We start from the raw sequence: 25,977 nt of genomic DNA on the forward strand, positions 1-25,977 counted from the left end.
GATTAGTAGAACGAGTGAACCTAATAAGGACATGGTACTGGAGACCAATAGGAGAAGGGAGCCTGGTATAGACATGGTGCTGGTGACCGATAGGAACTGGGAGCCTGGAATGGACATGGTGCTGGTGACCGATAGGAGGAGTGAGCCAGTTATGGAGATCGATAGGGGTGAACCTGGTATGGACATGTTGGGAGGAGAATCGAATATTACAGCATCTTCCCCGTAGTAAAGAATCAATTCCAAATGTCCCATATCCTCAGGAACCTGAACCTTTAACGCTCCAAAATAAATTACATGTATGCCTGATGAATACTAATATTATATATTTCATTTCATTTCTGATGATGCTCAAAATGGTTCTTGAAGGAGTTTGTAAGCCTGGTGTGAATCCTGATCAAGCTGACTGACAGCCTCACTCAGGACAGACCACATATAGAGTGCTGCTGCACCACTCACTGCAAGGTCCTAGAGCCCTCGGCAAAGATCATCTCTGCTGGCCAAATGCAGGGAAATCAGGGAGCCAATCCCTGTAACCACAGACCCTGAAATTGGAAAGGTCTCACGGGATCTGGGACTTTTGGGAGCCATGTTATGGAGCTCAGAGTAGTAAACTGTGTTATGGGAGTATTGCAGAAACGAATGTAGTGTGCACAGTGCATGGGATATTTTAGAGTCCCAATAAATAAACTATCAAATACAGAAAAGGTCATTGTTATCTCAATATTTCAAATCAGGTTTTAACAAAAGTTCATAGAGTATTGAGAAATAGTTCTATATTTTATATATGTACATGCATGGCAGTGGAATAATGATCAGAATAAGCTTGTCAAACTAAAAATGTTGTGTTGGCAAATTGTACATTACAGAAGCCATCCTAAAACTCAGCGAGAAGATACAAACTATCTTAAAACCTCGGAGAACTTTCTGTGTAATTATCTGCATATCGGCACTTGTCTTGCGTAACGGCAAACATTCCATTGGGATTTATAATTCCTAGTTGCAACAATCAGCACTGTGTTATGTTTAAAGTGAAAGATGATGAAACCAAAAATGGGGAAAATTATCCACAAAGTGGCATCTTCTGTTTGTCTTTGCATTGTTTGCTGATGTGCTGAAAGTTTGCAATAAGCTGATGATTAAAGGGATTTGGAGGGGAATTTGGTGCGGGAGGGAATTCTAGACATTTTCCTAAAAAGCAGAAGGTGCCAATATCCATATACTTTGTCAGGATATTTGGCAATTATTATTATTATTATTATTATTATGATATTTATATAGCGCCGTCAAATTCCGCAGCGCTTTACAATGGGTGGACGAACAGACAAGTTGGACACACAGGAACAGAGGGGTTGAGGGCCCTGCTCAATGAGCTTACATGCTAGAGGGAGTGGGGTATAGTGACACAGGAACAGAGGGGTTGAGGGTCCTGCTCAATGAGCTTACATGCTAGAGAGAGTGGGGGAAAATGACACAAAATGTAAGGATAGTATTAGACTAGTGACAGTTGCAGAAAAGGAAGAAGAAGAGGAAGAAGAGGCAATACCTATACTTTATATCCATGACAAAGGGGAAAGAATAATTTAAATGAATATAATTTATATTTCACAACTTCGTTGCCATAGTTTTCATAGGTAGAAAATACATAGTAAGTCCCAGCGTTGTTTGAGATTAGTGGGAGGCACAGACGTCGCTCGGTGGGGAGCTTTGGGGGCTGAAGTTCAGGACGTGGGTCTCTAAAGCCCCAGAACTCTACATTTGGTAATGGGGGCTGAAGAATGTTAGTGTTTATTTTTTTATATATTTAAAGCAGCTGACTATTATAAAAATAATAACATTGTAGTATACTGCTGCAACCCAACAGCTGCATGGGGTGCAATAAAAACCATATCACAACTACACCCCCTCTCCATGTCCCACGCTTACACTAATGGCATTATCTGCTAGTGACCACAAAGAGTTCCAATCACATTTATAAGAGGCTCTACGCACTACTTTTTGTTCTCTGAACCCAGTCTACATTATTGATGTTAATAACATAAATTTATAAAGAAGCAACGCATTCTACATCACATCACGCCGTGGAAGCTTTCATACAAAGAAGAATCACAATTGGTGGTATAAAGAATGAATGGCCCTACTTAAGTTATTACGGTAGAAGGGTTATGGCCTTGTATGTGGGCTCCAGAGGATAATAGAGATGCAGTGGAGAATGAGTCTTGAATAGGCCCCACAGAAAGTGTTTTCGATGAGATTTAATAGAAAATAAAGACCTTTTTCCTACAAGTCTTTCAGTCTTTATGTCTGTAGTCATTACTGGACAATTAAACATCCTAGAACCAGCTTTGATATTACTGAGTGATACGTTTGTTCTTCATCTAAATATTGCACATTCGTAACATTCTTTTTCCAGTTTGATGTTGGTGGAGAAGGGCACCAAGGTGTGAGGAGTATTCTTGCACAATGTCTTACTGTTCCCTCACTCAGCGGGCAGAGTTGTGAGTGGTAATAATCTTCGGCAAACCGTTATTCTTCCAGTTATTCGCCATCCTGCTGTGCAGTGAAGTGGCTAATTTGTAAATGCAGAGACTCCCTTCCAGACATGTGCAAAAATTAGTTTGAAGTGGTCCATCCGAATAAAATTCCTGTTAATTGATAGCAGAACAAATCGATTCTGAACAATCTATATGTAGACGCCACAGGTAAAATTATTTGGACAAATCGCTAAAAACATTTGCACATGCCTACTCCCTTCCACCGCCTCATTCAAATGTGACAAGTATTTAATATAAAGGGATGTGCCACGAAGACCCTCTATAAACTAGACATCCTGTAGCGGAGCCGGGTACCCCGATCGTTTACATCTGCTAATTCCCTTCCTTCGGCCATTCAGGAACCATTTCAGAATATCATGAGACCCGTTTCCCCCCGGTAACTGGACAACACCCAGTTCTGGAGATACAACAGAGACTGAACTCTCTTTATTCCATCACAGATCCTAACTCTCTTGGCAATAACAGTGGCCAACCTTCCCCAGAACCAGGGGCGTATTTGCCGCGAGGCAAACAAGGCATTTGCCTTGGGCGGCATTTTCCAGGGGGCGGCAAAAAAAGCCGCCCCCAAACGCCCAGGGCAAATGCCTTGTTAGCCTTGCGGCTAACAGACATCCTGGGCTGGTGGCTGCTGGGCTGGTTGCTGGGCGGGCGGGCGGCTGGCGAGGGAGCACTTCCTCTGAGCTGTCTGCTCAGCTCCCTCGTGCGCCGCAGAGTGAGGCTGGGAGCCGGAATATGACGTCATATTCCGGCTCCGCCTCCCAGCCTCACTCTGCGGCGCGTGAGGGAGCTGAGCAGACAGCTCAGAGGAAGTGCTCCCTCGCCAGCCGCCCGCCCAGCAACCAGCCCAGCAGCCCGACCGGCAGCCCCACTAGACCCCAGGGAGAGGGAGAACCCCCCCAGCATTCCCAAAGGTAAGGAGGCTGGGGGGGTAAATTAAAAAAAAAATGAGTTAATGTGAGTGAGTGTGTCTGTTAGTGTGTGTCTGTTAGTGTGTGTGTCTGTTAGTGTGTGTGAGTGTGTCTGACTGTGTGTGTCTGTTAGTGTGTGTGTCTGTTAGTGTGTGTGAGTGTGTCTGACTGTGTGTGTCTGTTAGTGTGTGTGAGTGTGTCTGTTAGTGTGTGTGAGTGTGTCTGTTAGTGTGTGTGTGTGTGTGTCTGTTAGTGAGTGTGAGAGTGTGTGTGAGTGTGTCTGACTGTGTGTGTCTGTTAGTGTGTGTGAGTGTGTCTGTTAGTGTGTGTGTGTGAGTGTGTCTGTTAGTGTGTGTCTGTTAGTGAGTGTGAGTGTGTCTGTTTGTCTGTTAGAGTGTGTGTGTGTGAGAGTGTGTCTGTTAGAGTGTGTGTGTGTGTGTGTGTGTCTGACTGTGTGTGTCTGTTAGTGTGTGTATGTCAGTGTGTGTGAGTGTGTCTGTTAGTGAGTGTGTGAGTGTGTCTGTTAGCAGCTAACAGACACACTCACACACTCACTAACAGACACTCACACACACTGACATGCACACACAAACAGACACACACAAACAGACACACTCACTAACAGACACACTCACTAACAGACACACTCACTAACAGACACACTCACACTCACTAACAGACACACTCACACACAGACACACTCATACACTCACACACACACACACTGACAGATACGCATCCATTAGCTAACAGTTAGCTAATGGATGCGTATCTGTCAGTGTGTGTGTATTTAGAAGGCGGGGGAAGGGTTGGGTGGGGGTGGCGGGGGGGGGGGGGGGGGTGAGGGGGGCGCCTGAGTTTTGTCCTGCCTAGGGCAGCACAAAACCAGGATACACCCCTGCCCAGAACAGATTAGTATGCATCAGAAACATTTTGTAACTACAATGGTATGTTATGTAAATTAAATGATAATATTCATATTGATCCAGAATGTATTAGTACTGATTAGTGGAAATGTTAGTACTCATGCAAGTTAACAATTTTTTAAACCAGGAAAGATTCCGTAGTTATTGTCATCACATATTTCTTCTGCATTCTCTGCATGTTTGATTTTGAAAAACAATTGAACCGCTGGACCATTCTGCATACTTTGCCCATGGACTTGCAGCCATATGATTGGCTGATTAAATGTTTGCATTCATGAGCAAGTGTAGATTCCCTATTAATGTACTATCTGTATATAAAGTGGTCTCTGTAGCCTGTTTTTAAGTGTATTTGGCTCTATCGCTCAGCTCCAAGATATGGAGGGAAGGAACAGAGGTTTAGCGCAACCTCTCGTCAGTGTATTAATACTGCAAACCCTCGGACGAGGGCCAAGTAGAGGGGGGCCATAGCGTCTTAAAAAAAAGTCTTGGAGACTCCCACTTGACTGTTTTCAAACTTCTTCTCTTAATGGATTGAATAGGAGACAGAGGGGACAAACTGCAGGCCCACTGAGCTAATATTCGGATACAAGCTTTTTTTTATCCCAAGTCTATTATTTGTATGTGAAAGTTAGAACTGAATGCATGCAACTGTTAAATTTAGTTTTGATTTCTACCTACCTAATTATATTTTAACACTCAGCGTGCTATTACAGGAACTCATGTTGATATTCGTGCACAGCAATCACCCGCCCTAGGCCCAGCTGGCTTTGGGGGAAAGCCCTTACTGGTGGATTTACTGCGTCTCGAAGAATCAAGCCCCGTAGAGAGATTTCTGAAGTATAAAACACATGATATAATTTTACTTGTTATCCTTGTTTTTGAAGCTTGAAACACAGTCACCTTTGTGTTACAAGCATGGAGTTAATAGGAAGAGACATTTATGAACCCTTGCTTTCTGTTGTCTTACAAACTCCCCCAGTGCATTCAGACTATAACATCAAAGAATTCCGAGCAGTTCATATCCAGGTCAATCCCTGGAAAATTAATATGTTGCTGTACTAAGCAGCACTGAGCACTTACATCTCAGTTTTTTTTGTATTTGTAAAAGTAGTACAGGAACACTATCACATAGGAGACAATGCCAAAATTAAGAACAATTAAATATATTGTGCTATACATATATAAAGTTAAAATTTGATGAAATGTGATTTTTTTTTTTGTAAATATGTTTTCATTTATAGTAGGGTCTTCTAGAACACACCTGCTTTCGTGTGTGTCATAGTGCTTTAATTGGTATGTGGAGAATTTGCAACATTTCGGTCTAGCGTTTTTCATTCTTTTACACTAAACTTATGTTGGCATACATGTAGCACCACCACCGTTACCACTCATGACCTTAGCAACCCCTGTTATTCCACCACTGGGTTCAGGAGATTTTTGGTGTCCTTCTGCTTGGTGTTTGGTGGCTTTTAACTACCGTCTTTCTCCGACAATAAGACCCGCTCTTATATTAATTAGCCCCCCGAAAAACGCACTAGGGCTTATTTTCAGGGGATATCTTATTTCGGGGAAAATCAATAGCAAGCATGTGCAAGAAAGTAGGTCTATGTTTGAGGGAATTCCCCCTATCATAGACCAGTTCACTAGGTCATGGAATCCAGCGAATCTATGTTTGAGGAAATGCCCTAAACACAGATTAGCTTACTAGCGACTAGGGCCCATCTTTGGGGTATGGCTTATATTACCAGCATCCCCCGAAAATAAGCTAGGGCTTATTTTCAGGGGATGTCTTATTTTTGGGGAGAAAAGGTACAACCACCATATTATACCAGAACTCACACTAAAGAAAAAACAAACTCATTTTTATGTTTATTAGTTTATAAACAGGATGATCTGCGTGTTTCAGAATAATTTTGTAGGTCCTTCTGGCTCAGTAACTGAATTACAAAGAAGATAAAAAATTCATTGAGCATGGTTTTGCAATTGAAGCTTGTTGCATACTCTTTGATACATGCCATCTGGTCCCATAGACACATTTTCACTTTTGATCTAGAGAATTCTCTTGCTTATCATTTTTACTAGCAGTAAAAACAGCACTGTATTCCTATTATATATCTGTTTCATTTCATGTTTGCTTACAAGGATAAAGGGGAAAATAGTGCATTAAATGTTCACTAACATGTTGGTTCTCCTTGCATTTGAGAAGGATTGTATTTGATCTGCTGAGTTATTTAAAAACACCTAAAAGCAAAAGTATATTATAACCAATATTATATATTGTTTATAAAGATCTATCTGCATAATTCAGCATATAGTAAAATCCAGCCTATATGAAATACACCTACCATAAGCACGCTGGTATCTTGCCAAGAATCCCTTGGTGAAAAAGTCCAAACCTTGGTCCATAAAGTATCCACCGTGGAAATCTCCAATACATATATTATATTTACTGGGATTCATAAAAGGGACTCTCCTCCCTCTTCGGCTGAATGCACATGCGCGACAAGAGCCGCGTGCGCATTCAGTCAGTCCATAGGAAAGCATTCTGTGAAAATCACAGTGAGAAGCGCGGAAGCGCCTCTAGCGGCTGTCAATGAGACAGCCACTAGAGGCTGGATTAACCCTAATGTAAACATAGCAGTTTCTCTGAAACTGCTATGTTTATAGCTGCAGGGTTAATCCTAGATGGACCTGGCACCCAGACCACTTCATTGAGCTGAAGTGGTCTGGGTGCTTATAGTGGTGCTTTAAGGATCGCAAGTCAGTACTTCCTTAATCTTACCTTTATCACTCTGGAATATCTGCCCCATATACGGCAAGATAAACCACACTGGGCAACAATATTTCAGGACTGCTTAAAGTGGGAAACAAACGTACAAGCTCCAGGTCTCAGGTATTTACGAGTAATGCTCAATTCTATATGCATTACTGGCCCTTTAAATGAAGAAATAAATACTATGCATAAGATATTTTAGTTTACAGTATGTATGCAGCCTGTTGTCCTATAGGTAAAGCATTTAGAGCTGTAAAATGAGTCATGGAAGATCATTTCTTCATAAATGGTAGATGGTTACAGACTAGAATTTATCTTGCCTTTTATGTATAATATTAACTGATTAAGCTGAATGTTAAAAGTAATTGTCTTGTAGAGTTGAGAGAGTCTCTCAAACTTAGCTAACGTCATGATTTGTACAATCATTAGAGAAAAAAGACAAACCTTTCTCTGTACAGTTCCAAGCTCCGTACACATTCTCCCTTTTCATTAAAGAATATGGATTGAAGTTGACACTGTCTACGTAAATGGTGGGCCACTTATTACGCACTGTCTGAGACAGCTTGGTACTACATTGGGACAGTCTCTGCCACCCAACCCATTAACCGCTACCTTGAGACCCTAACCCCAGTGTATCCTGCTTTGCTGCAACTAACAAGCTGATCTTTGGAATGTGTGCCTCCACTAGGCTTAAAGTAGTCCAGTACTAGATAGATTATCTCCTACATACCATATTGTATAGCGCAGAACCAATGTGGATATATGAATGGTCTTTCTCACTTCTCAGAAATCTTGTATTAAATCTTAGATCTGTGATTTAGAGTAAGTCTGAATCAGACTCCTTTGATTGGATTTGTTGCCTTGAGAGCCTCCTTCAGAAGATATAATGTGCGAAGAGTTAGACAATTTAGTATATGGAAAAAAAAATCCCTGTTGTCCCACTTTCATTTGTCTGTCCCACAACTCTACTCCACTGAAGGACATTTCATGTACTCCCCCTGCTATCCATCTTTGGTTCCTCTGTTTTTATGCTCTGTCATGCACAACACACTTGCAATATGTGAAGAGTAAAACAATGGACCGATACGTTTTATGGGAAAATGTCTTTTTGACAATAAGTGGAACATGACTTCAGAGCCGCCATTTTTAAATGTTGTCATATTGAAGAGAATACATGATGAAAAGTAGTCCCCAGCTTTTCTTATGTATTTTAAGAAAAATAAAACCGTTGTAAAAACAAAAACAAAAAATGATATGGAAAAAAAGAAAGAAAAGAGAGATGTCAACCATTATTCGGCCTTCAGATATAATAACAGCAGCAATCCAAAATCCCAATGACAATATATAAAATGTCTGTGTTTCATTGAGATTATTAAACTCTGATTTTATTAAACCACCTTTGAAACAGTGTTTGAGAGATAAACACATGTAGAAAAAAAACCAAAAAACGTAAGTTAATAGGGCTCATAAATACTATTTCATATATAAAGAAATGTGATAGTATGCATAAGGGAATATATAAAGTTTAATAATTGCTCATCTTTGCATACCAAGGTCATATCTTCACCGTAAACACAGAGCAGTCGCTTGGGATGAATAAAGCTAATATCACAGTGTGCCCAGACTGTCAGCGTTTCCATATTATTATTAATAAAAACATGGGCTGCTCTTTATACCCATAACATTTTATAGATAATTTTTATGATACAAAACTGCTATTTTCATTGGCGCAGTGGTATTCTTAACATATTATGATCCGGAAACATATGTGAGCACAAGAATACTAATTATACCTAGCCAGACTTATACATGTTTTTGCAACATATCGCATCTTTCCAATATACCGGTGGGGAATATGGCTGAGTAGATAATACAGCTCAAGAGAAGTCTTGTAAACAGATTATATCAGATGTCGCTGTAACCAATGTTACCCTAGGTCGGAGTTATTAACAGGGTTACTTACTAAAGCGGGAATTGCCCGGAATTTAAGGTCAGTTCAAAGTGCTTTTTTTTTTTTTTTAATGTAAGGCTAGAATAGCCAGACTGAAAACTGAATTAACGTATTATTATTATTATTTATAAAGCAATAACAAGTTCAGTAGCGCTGTACAATGGATGGACTAACAGACACGTATTTGTAACCAGTCAAGTTGGACACACAGTAACAGAGGGATTGAGGGCCTGCTTAATGAGCTTACATGCTAGAGGGAGTGGGGCATAGTGAAACAAAAGGTAAGGGTAGGGTAGAAAAGTAGGTTGTTAGGATAGTGGATAGTATTCACTGAGGGCTTAGTGTTTTGTTTTGTTTTTGTAAATATATTTTTATTGTGTTTTCCGTAGTCACATCATCAAATAACAATGAAAAGTATTATGATATATGGGCACACAGGTCCCTGAGGAGGCCTTGTGGATTGAGGCACGCAGGCCTCTGTTTTCCTAAAGAAACAGTATAGTAGACTTGCAGGTCTCTGTTGTTTAGGCATCTTATGTCTATAAGGGACACGCAGGTCCCTACTGGTTGCTCAGAGGGTGGTTATAAAGACAAGCATTAAGACCTTGCTATGTACAGGTGCCTGATAGAGTGTTGTTTTTTACAGATAAGGTTAGCTCTGTTTCTTCGCAGGAATAAATTTGAAGGGTGGAGTAAGATGTGTGGCTCCTTTTAGGGGAGAGGGGGGAGGAATGGGGGCCTGTTACTGTCCTGAGTTCTCCTGTGTGTGAGGTGAGGGACTGATTTGAGCATACTAGCTGTCGTCTGCTGTTTCCTTGTATGTTGTGGCCCTTTGGCATCTTTGGTGTCTTATGGGTCCGTGCTCAAGTTGGGTGCCGTCTGCTCCAGTGTCGGATAGTAGGGATTTATCTCGTCCTCCCTTTGAGCCTGGTGTTTTACGTTTTCTAATGTCGGCCACAGTCGTGGAGTTTGTCTGTGAACCCGGGCCCCGCCGTTGTCAGTATCCAGTGTGTCCATGTGTCAAGGTATTGTTGTGTTCTGTCAGTAGATTTCATGTGTATGTCCCCCGTCACCCGTAGGTCCTCCATTTGTGTAAACCACTTGTCTAGTGTAGGTGCGTCTTTGCCCTTCCAGTGATGTGGGATGAGCTGTTTCGCTACATTGAGTATCCTGATAGTAATTGATGTTTTGTATCTATTACTTGGTGTGGTAGTGTGATGGAGGAGCATTGCAGCAGGGTCAAAGGGGGGTGGCTGGTCCGTAAATATATGTAGCATTTTGTGTATCCCCTGCCAAAAGGGTTTTATCTTTTCGCACTCCCACTAAATGTGTAGGAATGTCCCCGCCCTGGACCAGCATCTCCAGCACTGTGCTGGATGGTCTGAGGATATCTTGTGTAAGACGTCTGGGGTGCGGTACCAGAGCGTGAGTAGCTTGTATGCTGTTTCTTGGTGTTTGCTAAATACCGCACAGTGTCGTGTTTTGTTTTGATGACAGTTGCAGGAGAGGAATCAGGGTGCAGGGAGGCAAAGCTGTTCACAGTTTAATTGATGTGTTTTCCTGGAGAAGTGAGCTTTCAAAGATTTTTTGAAGGAGTGGAGATTGGGTGGAAGTCTAACAGAGAGGGGAACGGTCCAGCCCTAGAGAAGTCTTTAAGGTAAGCATCAAACGTAGGAGTACGAACAGAGGTTTGACATAGGTCTTCAGCAGAGATCAAAGAGTTTTCTAAGGCATCTGTTTTGGGCAAAATATTGAAATTCCGGGCAACTCCTCACTTTAGTGACTAACCCTGTAAGGTGCACTTTAAAGTGAAAAGGCTTTAAAAAAAATCCTGGTGGTCACAAAAACGGTCAATAGAGACTAAAATGTCTTGGCACACATGCCTTTGGTCTTCACTATGCTGTTTCCATATGCTCTATAACAAAATCCTCAAGGCCTTCCAGAACCACGTGTATGTATCTTGAGATTATGTCACAATTTAGCTGGACACAGGTGGACTTCTTTCAAATAAGAATTTGACTTTTGAAGGCATTATGATTGCACGAACAGCATATTTAGGGTTTCAATAGTAGGCACAAACAACAAATATCTTAATTAACATCTTTAAAAATATGTGAGATAGATTGTATTTACCAAGTGTCAAAAATTCCAATATAAATGAAAAATGCAAAAATATACCACAAAATCAAAGGTTGAGTGGTTCATGTTTCCACAACAAACACGGTAGCGTTATTTTCGTCTAAGACACAATGCACTGAGTTAGGGTTAGGGTTAGCATTAGGATTAGCATAACACATTAATCGTGGGCAGACCGGGACATGCAAATCCCCAAGGCTGCCCGAACCATAATAATTTTTACTTACGAATGAAGTCAACATAGCATTGTAAACTGAAATAACATGCAGATCATGCTATATATATATGTATTAAGGCCTTTTGGCCTGTAATTGTGGGAGGGGCGTATGACACACCTCTTCCCTACTTAAGGGACACCCCTTACCTGGCTCCATATCGTTCGAGGTCAGCGCTGCATCATTTCCACTTCCGGGTCATCCAGACGCCATTTTACCTGATTACTCCATGAGGTTTTTTAAGCAGAGCTGTGTCAGGAATCCAGCCACAGGCTTTTCCGGCCTATCACCTTCTTTCTTCAATCCATCGCCGTGGATGGTGTCCAAGTGACTCACAAACTGTAAGTCAACCTACCCCTTATGCCAGGCATCAGTCCCACGGCACCATGCACGGGTCAGGTCCTCACTTTACGGCTGCATTTTTGTCTAAGTCTGTTCTAAAAACCATTGCATGTTCATGCATATCATTCGTTTAAACCCCCTACCGGTCTTTGGGTGTACTACAGGCTTCTTAGACATTATCGCATTTCATGTACAAACCAACGAACCACTGCATTTTCGCCTACACACTGACCCCTACCGGTCATTCGGTGTACTACAGGCTTCTCAGACATTATTGCATTTCATGTACAAACCATCGAACCACTGCATTTTCGCCTACACACTGACCCCTACCGGTCATTCAGTGTACTACAGGCTTCTCAGACATTATTGCATTTCATGTAAAAACCAGCCTTGCTTCATTTAAACGATTGTCATTTCGGTTTGTGTTTTCTGGTCGGCAATTATTCATAGTATATTCTATGCACGATTGCTGTTCGCATTAAAATGCATACGGTTAAGCTATTCATGCTAACTTCTGTTTCCCTTCATACTAAGATTCGGTTATTCTGCTATGTATTCACATAGATCTTTTTCGTGAGTTACATTTCATCATTTCATGTATTTACATTTGGTTAAAAAGTTGCTTGGTTAAATAGACAGACCATTTTCAGGCTATTTTTAAGGTATCACTTATTACATCAGGGTATGAAACCAGCTAACATTTCTGTATAGACATTGGACTCCCACGCTTACTGGAGTTTTTTTTTTTTTTTATAATTATCCATTTCATTACAATTAAATCAGCCTACGTTACAGGCCTCATTTCTTTGTTGTTAACCATGACACAAGGATTTAATTCCTTTTCATGCATACTCGGGTTGAATCACACGTACTGATCCAACCAATCATACGTTTCCTGCACAGTAATCGGTTAAACTTTCAAATACTTATTTTACACGATCTTAGGTTGTCTATTTTGTTTCAGTTTGCTTATTATATATATATGGTTTTAATAATAATAGTTATTTTATTTTACAATGCAGATATTACATGTATATTACTGTTATGGTTAGCCTACATTACGGCTCCTTTTTCTGTCATGCTCGTACGACATACCACGAGTTCAAGGACACGGTCCTATTTTCAAAGAGTATAATGGAGATATGATGTTATTACAACCATGTACATTACAATTACATGGCACTAACTATTCAGGCCATTTCTTATCATACTCATACGATATACCACGAGTATATAAGAACACGGTCCTACCTTCCACAGAGGGTTTCGGGTTGAATCACACGCGTTGGTTCAACCACTCATACGTCACGTTACAACATTTTCTGCATAGATTGTCATTTCACATGGCATTTACAAACTCAGGCCTTTTCTTGACACACTCAGACGACGTAACACGAGTATTCAAGAACACGGCATATACGTCTCACAAGACTTTCGGTTTTTGAATCACACGTTCTGGTTCATACATTCATACGTCACTTTACAGCAACATTTATGATTCTGCATATTGTCACTTCACATTAAAAAGTCCCTTGCATTCCCAGATCAGTTTAGTGACATGCATATCATCTGATCACCTTCCATATATACACATTATACGGCCAATCCCCTGCTGCCAGGTATCGGACTCAGCGTAACGCTTGTCACCAAGCATGGGCAGTCATGTCACTATCATACTCATAGATTTTACACCTCCCACACATACTGCTAGAAGTCCTAATCACAGCCTATACAGATTACACAGGTCTCACAGGATCCATTCTCACTCTATCCCTTTTTAGGTTTATCCAGGTTTTCATACCTGTCGAATCTCAAAACTTCATACATACTACCAGGTACGTAAGCCTGCTCACGTTGTAGTTCACATACATTTCATTCTTCTAGGCCATAGAGTACTGGCAAGTTAGGGGTATAGGCCCAAATAGGTACCTCCCTTCTTGGCATTTCTGCCTATCGTTTAGTGGTCCGCGAGGCCAACACCCCGCCTCAACGTTTCGGAGGCAAACGCCATCGGGCCACACGTGAGTTAGCCGCCTCGCAATATTATAGAGAGGGCCTCACCTGTCACTCCCTCCCCCTGTTTTCTTTTACTATCACCGAGAGGCCTACGATTCCTGCCACTACGACGGGTGGCCTCAATAACCCCTCGCGCCAACTCATAGACAGAGCCTCTCATAGCCACTTGGCAACTAGCAGGGCCTCACCTGTCACAAAACAAGATTAATTTTTCGCCTTTCAGGCCTAGTTAGCCTGCCAGTATCACCCCTGGGGAATCGGTCACTACACCCCTTACCATGGCTGGGTCGGCCGCTGCGACCCCTCCAGCACTGGTTGAGTTGCTATCACTTTCTCCAGCCATCTGTTTCAGGGCACATGCTAAATCTGTGTCCAAATAAAATGTATCCCAAAACTATACTTAACATCAATAAACATTTCTGTACTTACGACATTACTGCCACATCATCCATCTAGACATTTGGTGGAATTCATTATCTCGGGTCTATCAGAAGGATTCACACAGGCCTCATACACATGCCTTCCGGAATCCTGGAATGTCCTAATTTACAATCCGCACAACAAACCCTACAGCGGTGGAGACACTCATAGCCAGGAAGTGGCAGAGGACTTCCTATGGGGGCCCTTCCAGTCCCCTCCGTTCACCACATGGCGGACAAACCCCATCGGTATTGTCACGGGGAAATCTTCTCACAATCAGAGACTTATCATTGATCTATCAACACCTCACACCTCTGCCACTCCTAGTCTGAACTCCCTCATACCCTCTGAGGAATTTTCACTGCAATATTCCACCATAGATCACGCAATTACGGCTATCATGCAGGCAGGGGCCGGAGCATGGCTCAGTAAGACTGATATCACAATGCTTTCAAGTTACTGCCTATCCACCCTACACTGTGTCACCTGCATGGTATCAAGTGGGCAGGGAACTACTATTTTGCTCACGTTTAACATTTAGGTTCCAAAGTAGTCCGGCCATTTTCGACGTATTCGCCGAAACCCTATGCTGGTTTTATTAAATATAGCCAGATGCCCTACAGTTATACATTATCTGGATGATTTCTTACTGGTCGAGGAGAATATTTCCCCTCCCAGTAGCCTAAAAGAAACCATCAGTCTATTCGAACAGGTGGGTGTCCCAGTCTCCTCCACCAAGACTGAAGGACCAGATACCTTCATCACATTCCTGGGTATCATACTAGACTCAGCCACCATGCAAGCTAGCCTGCCACGCCCAAGGTAGAAAACATTCTGATCAACATAATCTCTACATACAACTCGGTACTTGCAACCGCAAGAATTACAGTCTCTGCTTGGGTCACTGAATTTTGCCATTCGCATCATACCTCAAGGCCGGGCTTTCATCTCACAACTCCTTTACATGTTTCCCACTTTTAGACATGATGGACACAGGTCACCCCTGGATACCCAAGCCACGGTAGGCGTAATTATGTGGAGAATTTTTAACCACCTTGAATGGTAAAAGCATGTTCCTTCCAAAATTGTCTGACTCCTCACCTACCATTTGGTCAGACGCGGCGTCTACCACAGGTTTTGCAGCAATTTTTCAGGAACGAATGGCTTTGGGGCAGCTGGCCTTCAGAAGTTCAGGACCTGGAGGGTTTTTCCACTACCTCAGCTCTGTTTGAGATATATCCCATCGTGACGGTTGCCGTGGCATGGGTGCATTTATGGGCAGGCTCGTCTGTACGTTGCTACTCAGACAACCAAGTAACTTGTCACATTATAAACAAGGCCGATCCAAATCACTGACTATTATGAGATTCTTGAGGAAACTCACTTGGCTGGCTGCATGTCATAATTTTCTCTTGTTTTGTATTCATGTTCCAGGTGTATGTAACACTGCTGCTGACAATTTGTCTCGCTTTAATTTCCAGGCTTTTCGTCAAATACTCCCGTCAGCCGCACTCACAGCCACGAACACCCCACTATTCCACCATCTAGTAATGGACTAGATGCTATTATGCAACATAGCAGAACATTGTCCCAATTAGCACTGTCTACTAATACCCGGGAAACTTACGATGGAGCTTTCATTTGATTTAAAGATTCCTTTCTGAACACAACATCTTACAACCTTTCATCGTGACATCCTGGTTGGGCTTTGCTTCTTTTTGCCACCTCAAACTCAAACTATCATACAACACAATCAAACCATATCTGACAGGCATCCAACATCACATGCTAACTTTACAACCAGACAAATGAAGTGTCCTCCTACCAATTAAGAACATCCTTAGGGGTATTCAGAGATCCGAACCCCCACGTACGGCCCAGAGGCTACCCATAGATTTCCATATTTTTAAACACTTATACAATTCACTAGATTTAAACCCTTTGCCAACAACACAAACCTCATCGTTAAAACCGCCATATACATAGCCTTGTTTATGGTTTCTTGAGACCAAGAGAATTTACTGCCATCAGCACAACACAGTCCACTCACATCCTACTTCATTCACACTTAACAAAACACATGGACTATTATATCTTGACTCTGCCTCACTCCAAAACCAGTCAACATGCACTTTCAGTAGAGGTTAAGTACTATCCTACTCACAACAGGTGGAGCCCCGTCAAACTACTGGACTCATATACCCAGCATAACAACGAACCACCATCTCAACCACTTTCAGTCTACAAGGTTCGGTACTCACTACCACCACCTTTATGACACACGTCAGGTCTTTACTTACACAGCTGGGCCTCAAATCAGCTAACTATTTGGGCCACTCCTTCCGCATAGGAGCGGCCTCCACAGCATCCAGTGCAAACATTCCAGTTCATGTTATCAAGTCACTAGGGCGCTGGAAATCATCGGCTTACTCTAGATACATACCTAACCCGGTACAAGAAGTAAGAAATGCCTTTCAAGACATGTCTGGTTAAAGTATGTATATTGCTGGTATGTAATAAATTTGATTTTCTACTTTTGCCCTCTTTATTTACAGGCCTACCTCATCGTCGGTTCCGGCACACCACAACCGACTTGCTCTTTTAATACCATCCTACACTTATCAGTGTTTGTATCTTCTGTACTATCATGAGCCCTTAACACAAGTATTAAGGCCTTTTGGCCTGTAATTGTGGGAGGGGCGTATGACACACCTCTTCCCTACTTAAGGGACACCCCTTACCTGGCTCCATATCGTTCGAGGTCAGCGCTGCATCACCCTCCCACCCACTCCTCATTATTAACTCCTTTTCTCTTTACATTTCTTCTTGGTGGGCCCTCTTTATTTACAGGCCTACCTCATCGTCGGTTCCGGCACACCACAACCGACTTGCTCTTTTAATACCATCCTACACTTATCAGTGTTTGTATCTTCTGTACTATCATGAGCCCTTAACACAAATATATATATATAAACATGTAATAGATTTCTACCTTGTCATTGCGTTGAGATTTATTTAATCTTTTAATAATGTCACACGAGATATTTTGAATAAATTACCATTCTGCTTTCAGAAACCATATAACTAAGTCTGTGTTTTGTTCTTTCTTATTGCAGAGTCTTATGCGGTCCTTTAGCAATATTACGGATGTGGGATTTCTCCAAGTGAAGGTCATCAGAGCAGAAGGTTTGATGGCAGCGGATGTCACAGGCAAGGAATAAAAAACTCTTAGCGCAGAATGTCAAAGTATAGTAATAGCAGAAGAAATACAATTCATCTCCAGTAAACAGCTCCAGTGGTGTCATCTAGAGAAATATATAAGTAAAGCTGCTATTATTAGTTATAATATTGCACGTGGAGCATCATTATATGTATAAAATTGCCTGTATGGGCATTGTTTATGTGAACAAATAAAGCACAAATTACTTTTCTTCCCATGTGAAGTTTGTTCCACCTCCTGTTTCTACAAACCATTTATAGTTGTGAGTGGATTAAATGTGGGGGGACTTGCCTATTGCAAACTTCCAACTATGAAGGGACACTCCAAGCACCATAACTGTTACAGCACACTGCAGTGGTTATGGTGCCAAGAGTGACGTGGCGCACACCGACGTAATTCATCCATAGCAGGTCTTAGCTGAAAATAGCTAACGGAAATCCCATGGTGAAACTTTTGTCTCTCAATGGAGGAAGTGACTGATACCCCAAGTTGTCAGATTGTTTAAACTAGGAGAGCACATGGCTGTGGAGGTTAGGGTACTTTGAGTATTTCTTTAATCTCACTCCCCTTTCACATATACACTATGTTAATATAATATTTGTGTTAAAACTTACCTTTCTCCAGCGCCGGGCGGGGAGCTCTCCTCCTCCGATTCTCCTCCCATTCGGCTGAATGCGCACGCGCGGCAAGAGCTGCGCGCGCATTCAGCCGGTCTCATAGGAAAGCATTATCAATGCTTTCCTATGGACGCTTGCGTGCTCGCACTTTGATTTTCACAGTGAGAATCACGCAAGCGCCACTAGCGGCTGTCCGTGAGACAGCCACTAGAGGATTTGAGGGCTGGATTAACCCATTTATAAACATAGCAGTTTCTCTGAAACTGCTATGTTTATAAAAAAAAATGGGTTAACCCTAGCTGGACCTGGCACCCAGACCACTTCATTAAGCTGAAGTGGTCTGGGTGCCTATAGTGGTCCTTTAATATAGTGCCATGGTGTCCATCTCTGGGATGCCCCATCACTAGACATTTAAAACAACTGAATGCTATTACAGTAGTAATTGGAGATGCGGCTTTTAAAATTTTCATTCCGCAATCATTTCATTCAGTTCATTCCTTTTTTACTGCCATATTAGTCTCTAATGCCTCGTTTCCACTGAGAGGTTGTCAGGGTACCTGTGGTCTCTACCTCCGAAAGAGGTAGAGACTTAGCTGTTCCTCCATCCAGACGGTCTGATGGCTCCCTTCCCCGCGGTCTATCCGGTCATGCTAAGCCGGCCGCGAGGGAGTGACTGCCTTTTACAGCATCTAGGCAGGAAGTAGTCATCAGGACACTCCCCCGGAACGACCTGTCAGTCAATTGCTGCAGGACCAATCAGGACGCCTCGGAGGCGTGGTTACTGCTCTGAACAGGGTATTTAACAGAGCTTCTTTCATTAGCTCATTGCCCTGTCGTGGTTCTAGCTTGTTCTAGTCACTCAGTGCTTGTGTATTCTATTATCCCTTTTGGTTTTGACCCGGCTTGTTTACCTTACTCTGCTTATCTCTGTTACCCTTGATTCGGCTTGTCTCTCGCTTACCTGTCTTCTGTTACCCTCGGCTTGTCTTTGACCATTCTATACTGTACTACTTACGTTAGTCCGGCCATTCTAAGGTCCGGTATACGTATCTGGCTACTGTTTGTACTCTGCGTGTTGGATCCCTGTCCCGATCCTGACATTACAACAGGGCCAATGGATCCTGCAAGTACAGACAGTAAGCTGGCTGCTCCTGATCCTAGGTTTGAAGCCATGGATCACAGAATGGATCAGATGGCGCTTGCGCTACAGGCTCTATTAGCTTGTGCTAATAACCCACCAGAGGAGATACGTAATATCCCTGTTTCTCCTGTCGGTTCAGGTCTAGAGGTAGCCACAGTGGGTGCTTCTTCTCACATTACCCCCCCAGTACGCTATGGTGGGGCTCCTGAGAAGTGTCGTGGTTTTTTAAACCAAATTAGTATCCACTTTGAATTGCAACCTCGCTCTTATCCTACAGATAGGGCAAAAGTAGGATTTATTATCACCCTACTCATTGAGAAAGCTCTGAGATGGGCCAACCCACTATGGGAGAACGATAACCCATTACTTTATAACTATAACGCATTTGTAGCTGCTTTTAGAAGAACATTTGACCCTCCAGGTAGAAAGGTTAATGCAGCCAGATTACTGTTGCGCCTGAGACAGGAGAACCGAACACTGGTGGATTATGCACTAGAGTTCAGGTCTCTGGCGGCAGAAATCAGGTGGAATGAGCAGCCGTATATGGATGTATTTTTGAATGGCCTATCTGATGTAATCCTTGATGAGGTTGCTACCAGAGAACTCCCTGAGAATTTAGAGGATTTAATTTCGTTCATCTCTCGTATAGATGAACGTCTAAGAGAGAGACAGAACACTCGAGAGAGGAACCAGAGACCTTCTTTTAGGTTAGCTCCCGCTTTTCCAAGTCCTGACTCCACGATATCTTTGCTTACTGAACCTATGCAGATAGGGTATACCCGCCTCTCTGAGGAGGAAAGACAGTACAGGAGAAGAGAGGGATTGTGTATGTATTGTGGAGTCAAGGGTCATTTACTCTCGAACTGTTCTAACCGCCCGGGAAACGCTCGCACCTAAGTCTCTCTAGAGGACAGGCCTTGGGTGTTTCTATTTTGTCCTCTACTCCTAATTATAAAGATCACAGGCTTCTGCTACCAGTTTCCTTAACTTGGGGGAGGGAAGTAGTAAGGGCTATGGCATTGATAGATTCCGGTGCTGCTGAGAATTTTATCGACCAAGCCTTTGCTAGTAAGAACAATTTCCCATCCCAGCTAACGGAGACACCTTTGGCCGTTGAGGCCATAGATGGTAGACCACTACTAGACCCTGTTATCTTTCGTGAGACCATACCCATTGATTTAAATGTTGGTATCCTACACGTGGAGAAATTATCTCTTATGCTCATTTCGTCTCCTTCCATTCCCATAGTTCTGGGGTACCCATGGTTGAAAAAACATAACCCTATTATCGATTGGGAGTTAGGAGAGATACTCTCGTGGGGCCAGGGCTGCCAGGATCGGTGTTTGTGCAAGGTTTCTCCATTAGCTAATATTAACATACCAGAGAATCCTACTCAGTCCACAGAAAGACAAATACCAGACCTTTACCTAGACTTAAGGGCAGTGTTTGACAAGAAGAATGCCGATTCTTTGCCTCCACACAGGTCATTTGACTGTAAGATTAAGCTTCTACCCGGCACTATGCCTCCGAGGGGCCATGTATATCCTTTGTCTGTTCAGGAAAACTCGGTTCTAGAGGAGTATATTCGGGAGAATTTAGAAAAGGGATTCATCAGGAGGTCTTCTTCTCCGGCCGGGGCTGGGTTCTTTTTCATTAAGAAGAAGGATGGCACGCTGAGACCTTGTATCGATTACCGAGGCTTGAATAAAATAACTGTCAGAAATGCCTATCCTATCCCACTGATTACCGAGTTATTTGATCGTCTTAAGGGCTCCAAAATCTTCACCAAGTTAGATCTCAGAGGGGCTTACAATTTGGTGAGAATCCAGCAAGGTCACGAGTGGATGACGGCATTCAATACCCGGTATGGCCATTACGAATACACTGTTATGCCATTTGGACTATGCAATGCTCCTGCAGTATTTCAAGATTTGATTAATGAGGTACTTAGGGAGTTTCAGCATGATTGTGTTATTGTTTACCTGGACGACATACTAATACACTCTAAGGAGATTGAGACTCACCATAGACAGGTCAGAAAGGTATTACACAAGCTGCTGCAACATGGTCTATATTGCAAATTGGAGAAGTGCAGTTTTGATCAGTCTCAGGTAGACTTTCTTGGATACGTGATTTCTGGGGAGGGTTTTAAAATGGATCCTGTAAAACTCCAATCTATTTTAGACTGGCCCTTGCCCAAAGGACTCAAGGCTATCCAAAGGTTTATTGGTTTTTCCAACTACTATAGGCGCTTCATTAAAGGATACTCCTCTATAATTGCGCCTATTACCAATATGACCAAACAAGGGGCTGATACTAAGTTCTGGTCTAAGGAAGCTCTTGGTGCTTTCAAGACTCTCAAGGAACTTTTTGCCTCGGCTCCCATTCTAGTCCATCCTGATACGACTCTGCCTTTCTTGCTTGAGGTCGATGCCTCTGAGACAGCAGTTGGGGCTGTTCTGTCTCAAAGGTTAGGGGTGGATAAACCGTTACACCCTTGTGGTTTCTTCTCTAAGAAATTTTCTGGGCCTGAGAGCAGATATGACATCGGGGAAAGGGAACTGTTAGCAGTCATTAAAGCCTTAAAGGAGTGGAGACATTTGTTGGAGGGGACCCTACACCCTATTACGATTTTGACGGACCACAAAAACTTGTCCTATATTGGGGAGGCTAAGCGCTTATCCTCTAGACAAGCTCGTTGGTCCTTATTCCTGACTCACTTCAATTATGTACTGACTTACAGACCTGGTTCTAAAAACTCTAAAGCCGATGCATTATCTCGCCAATATGAACCTTCTACTGTACCTGAACCAGTTCTTTCTTCTATAGTTCCGAAATGCAATATCATTGCTAATACGAATCTCAGGATTCATTCTCCATTACTGGCCGAGATCATTAAGTTGCAACATCTAGCACCTAAACAGACTCCTGCGGGCCGTCATTTCGTTCTTCCTGCTCTTCAACTGGAACTTTTACAGTGTTTACATAATAGCAAGATGGCGGGACATCCTGGTATTCGCAAAACTTACGCGTTGATCTCTAAGGACTTCTGGTGGCCTGCTTTACGGAGGGATATTGAGGAGTTCATCGCTGCATGTGAAGTTTTTACTAAAACCAAACAACCCCATACGCTTCCATGTGGATTCCTGCACCCCTTGGAGGTTCCAGAAAAACCATGGTCCTGTTTGGCCATGGACTTTATTGTCGATCTACCTATCTCTAAAAGACAGACTGTTATCCTCACCGTGGTTGACAGGTTTACTAAGATGGCACACTTCATTCCCCTGCCTAAACTCCCGTCTTCTCCCGAATTGGCAGAGATATTCGCTAAGGAGATTTTTCGCCTACATGGGATACCCTCTCAAATTGTATCGGACAGAGGCTCCCAATTTGTTTCCCGCTTTTGGAGGTCCTTCTGCTCTCAACTTGGTATTAAATTAAACTTTTCTTCTGCCTATCATCCTCAGTCTAATGGAGCTGCTGAACGTACCAACCAGAAAATTGAACAATATTTACGATGCTTTGTTTCTGAACACCAGGATGATTGGGTCGGTTTGATTCCTTGGGCGGAGTTTGCACACAACAATCTCGTTTGCGATTCTACTCATTCAAGCCCCTTCTTCATGAATTATGGTTTTCATCCGTCTATTCTTCCTTCGGTTTCTCCTTCCTAGGGGGTGCCGTCGGTTGATGTTCATGTTGCCAATTTGAGGAAGTTGTGGGATCAAACTCGACAAATCCTTGTGCACAACTCTATGTTGGTCAAGAAACACGCTGATAAACGTAGAAGGGCGGCTCCGGTCTTTGTTCCAGGTGATAGGGTATGGTTGAGCACGAGGAACATCCGTTTAAAAGTGCCCTCCATGAAGTTCGCTCCTCGTTATATTGGACCCTACAGGGTGCTGACCCGTATCAATCCAGTTGCGTATCGTTTAGCTCTTCCTAATACCTTACGCATCCCGAACTCGTTTCACGTTTCATTGCTGAAACCACTCATATGTAACAGATTTTCCTCCACAATAGCCCCTCCTCGCTCCGTTCAGGTGGAGGGTCAGGAGGAGTATGAGGTTAACTCTATTATTGATTCTCGAATCTCCCGGGGGAGAGTACAATATCTGGTTGATTGGAAGGGATATGGTCCTGAGGAGAGGAGTTGGGTACCTCAGGAGGATGTTCATGCTCCCCGTCTCTGCAGGGCGTATCACTCTCGCTTCCCATCTCGTCCCGGTTCATTCCGCCCGGTGGGCGTATCTGAGAGGGGGGGTACTGTCAGGGTACCTGTGGTCTCTACCTCCGAAAGAGGTAGAGACTTAGCTGTTCCTCCATCCAGACGGTCTGATGGCTCCCTTCCCCGCGGTCTATCCGGTCATGCTAGGCCGGCCGCGAGGGAGTGACTGCCTTTTACAGCATCTAGGCAGGAAGTAGTCATCAGGACACTCCCCCGGAACGACCTGTCAGTCAATTGCTGCAGGACCAATCAGGACGCCTCGGAGGCGTGGTTACTGCTCTGAACAGGGTATTTAACAGAGCTTCTTTCATTAGCTCATTGCCCTGTCGTGGTTCTAGCTTGTTCTAGTCACTCAGTGCTTGTGTATTCTATTATCCCTTTTGGTTTTGACCCGGCTTGTTTACCTTACTCTGCTTATCTCTGTTACCCTTGATTCGGCTTGTCTCTCGCTTACCTGTCTTCTGTTACCCTCGACCTCGGCTTGTCTTTAACCATTCTATACTGTACTACTTACGTTAGTCCGGCCATTCTAAGGTCCGGTATACGTATCTGGCTACTGTTTGTACTCTGCGTGTTGGATCCCTGTCCCGATCCTGACAGAGGTATAGTTCGGGTCAGTACAGTTTGGAAGGGTTAGAATGGTCCAGCCTATTCAGGTGAGTGTTTCCACTGCAAGTCGGACCGCCAGGGGGCCTGCGGGGTTTAGACCAAATGCCTAGCATGTAATTTGTCGTGAGCATTGATGTTTTCCTGTCCGCCAATCAATGGATTGTATAGTGTGATGCTCAGTAGTTCTGCCCTAACTGTACCGTATAATTTCCTATGGACCTACATCTGAAGGGGGCCCAGGAATGGTGCAGTTTGGTTCGGTTGTATGGGCCACTTTCATAATGGAAACACTCAAAATTGTGTACCAGGCCGTACCGACCCGAACCGTACCGCTCAGTGGAAACTGGGCATACGTTATTTTCCTTATCATTTCATCACACAAAAGCAGGGTTTGCTCCTTTTGTGTGCCTTAAGAATGCATGGTTATATGTATGGATAACACAATAAACCCCAGGTATTAGCATTATAATGTTACCCATTCTTTTAAAATGTTTATTTCCAAAGAAATTGCCTCTTTGTACAGTTAAGTTATCTTTAATGAAATTATTGTTTTACCTTTAGATGGCAACCACGTTACCCCACCTGAATTATAACATTTAAACTATTAGTTTGTTGTTAATTTAGTTGAGATAGGTGGCCATAGTGATGGGTTATTCTAACAATGTGGATCCTGACGTGGAACCAACAATCTGTTGGAGAACATTCACCCGCTTTGTACTTCTTGCCAAACTCACAGTATGTTTGGTGGATGAAAGGTTACGGACTTGTTAACAGGTTATATGTTTTCACGTTCTCAGTAAGACTGGTTATGTAACACATTAAAACAATTCCTTTCCTGCTCTTCGTCTTTACGTTTGACCACGATAGAAAGGTCTCCGACTTGTTCTTGTTACATAATATCACCACATCCTGTAACTGATCATCTGTACATTATGTCTCATGTTGGAATGCTTGAATTATGCAAGACATTTGTCTTTACATAGACCAGCATGACACTTGACGGTAACACGTCATTTGATGGGGAGAGAGATTCTGCATGAAAGGACATGAATTCATAAAGAAGGATTTTTTTTAAAATGTCATAGTTTGTTCTTCATGTGCAATTGATGGAATATCCCAATTAGTTTTTCCTGCATACGTGCCTTTGTATTATTTAATATTTACTTTAAAAAAAAAAAAAAGGAATTTATTTTTGCAAAACACATTTAATTGCACATTAACCCAAGAATCTAGAAAATCTAAAACAACCAGAGCATTAAATGTTTCTATAATATGGCATTAAAATAGAGCAGAAAATGTTATAATGGAGTTTTAACAATTATTGGATGAACATCCTTAATAGCTTATGGTTTAAGTAGTTAACCAACTCAGATTCATTAACAGGGCTAAATCAGAGTCCTATTTGACAGCCCACTTAAAAACAGGCTGTTTTGCTGTCTGCGGGCTTTAATTAAGATATGCTCCGTTCTAGCTCCTTTGCCCCCACCTGCTGTGCCACAGACTGGCGATCAGACACTTTCAGATGGTCCAGCCCAATACTTTGACCTTGTGAGCAGTACAGCGTTCCCTGGGGAACCGTTCAAGTCATGAGTTCTGATTTCACACTTCCAGGATGCCTCGGCTATTTTAACAATGACAGGGAGACAAAGACCTTTAGAGCTGGCCGCATGGGGACTTGTTTAAATTGGAAACTAGAGAGAAGTCATGGAACAAGGTTATGAGCTACAGAACAGTGCTTTTAATAAAGATCTCAGAGCTCTGGTTCGGTGCAAAGGGGTCTGCTTCAATTCAATTAATTGAGCTATTTATCTGAATCATTTCACCGCTCAATTTTCTCGCAGAATCCTTGATAAGTATCGCCTTTGATAAACATATAATGTAGATACATTTAAAAGCTAATACCATTTATTTCCTATAAAA

General features: G+C 42.6%; 1 protein-coding gene across 1 annotated transcript in view; it reads left to right on the plus strand.

Moving 5' to 3' along the window:
• The window catches only part of MCTP1 (multiple C2 and transmembrane domain containing 1), a 680,185-nt gene that overhangs the window by 347,868 nt on the left and 306,340 nt on the right, over window positions 1–25,977 (plus strand). Inside the window, exon 10 of the mRNA XM_063453691.1 lies at window positions 17,359–17,452. Coding sequence (XP_063309761.1) covers window positions 17,359–17,452 — 94 coding nt within the window. The remainder of the gene's footprint in view (window positions 1–17,358; window positions 17,453–25,977) is intronic.

The sequence above is a fragment of the Pelobates fuscus genome, chromosome 5 (genome assembly GCF_036172605.1).
Source record: "Pelobates fuscus isolate aPelFus1 chromosome 5, aPelFus1.pri, whole genome shotgun sequence".
Classification (NCBI taxonomy): domain Eukaryota; kingdom Metazoa; phylum Chordata; class Amphibia; order Anura; family Pelobatidae; genus Pelobates; species Pelobates fuscus.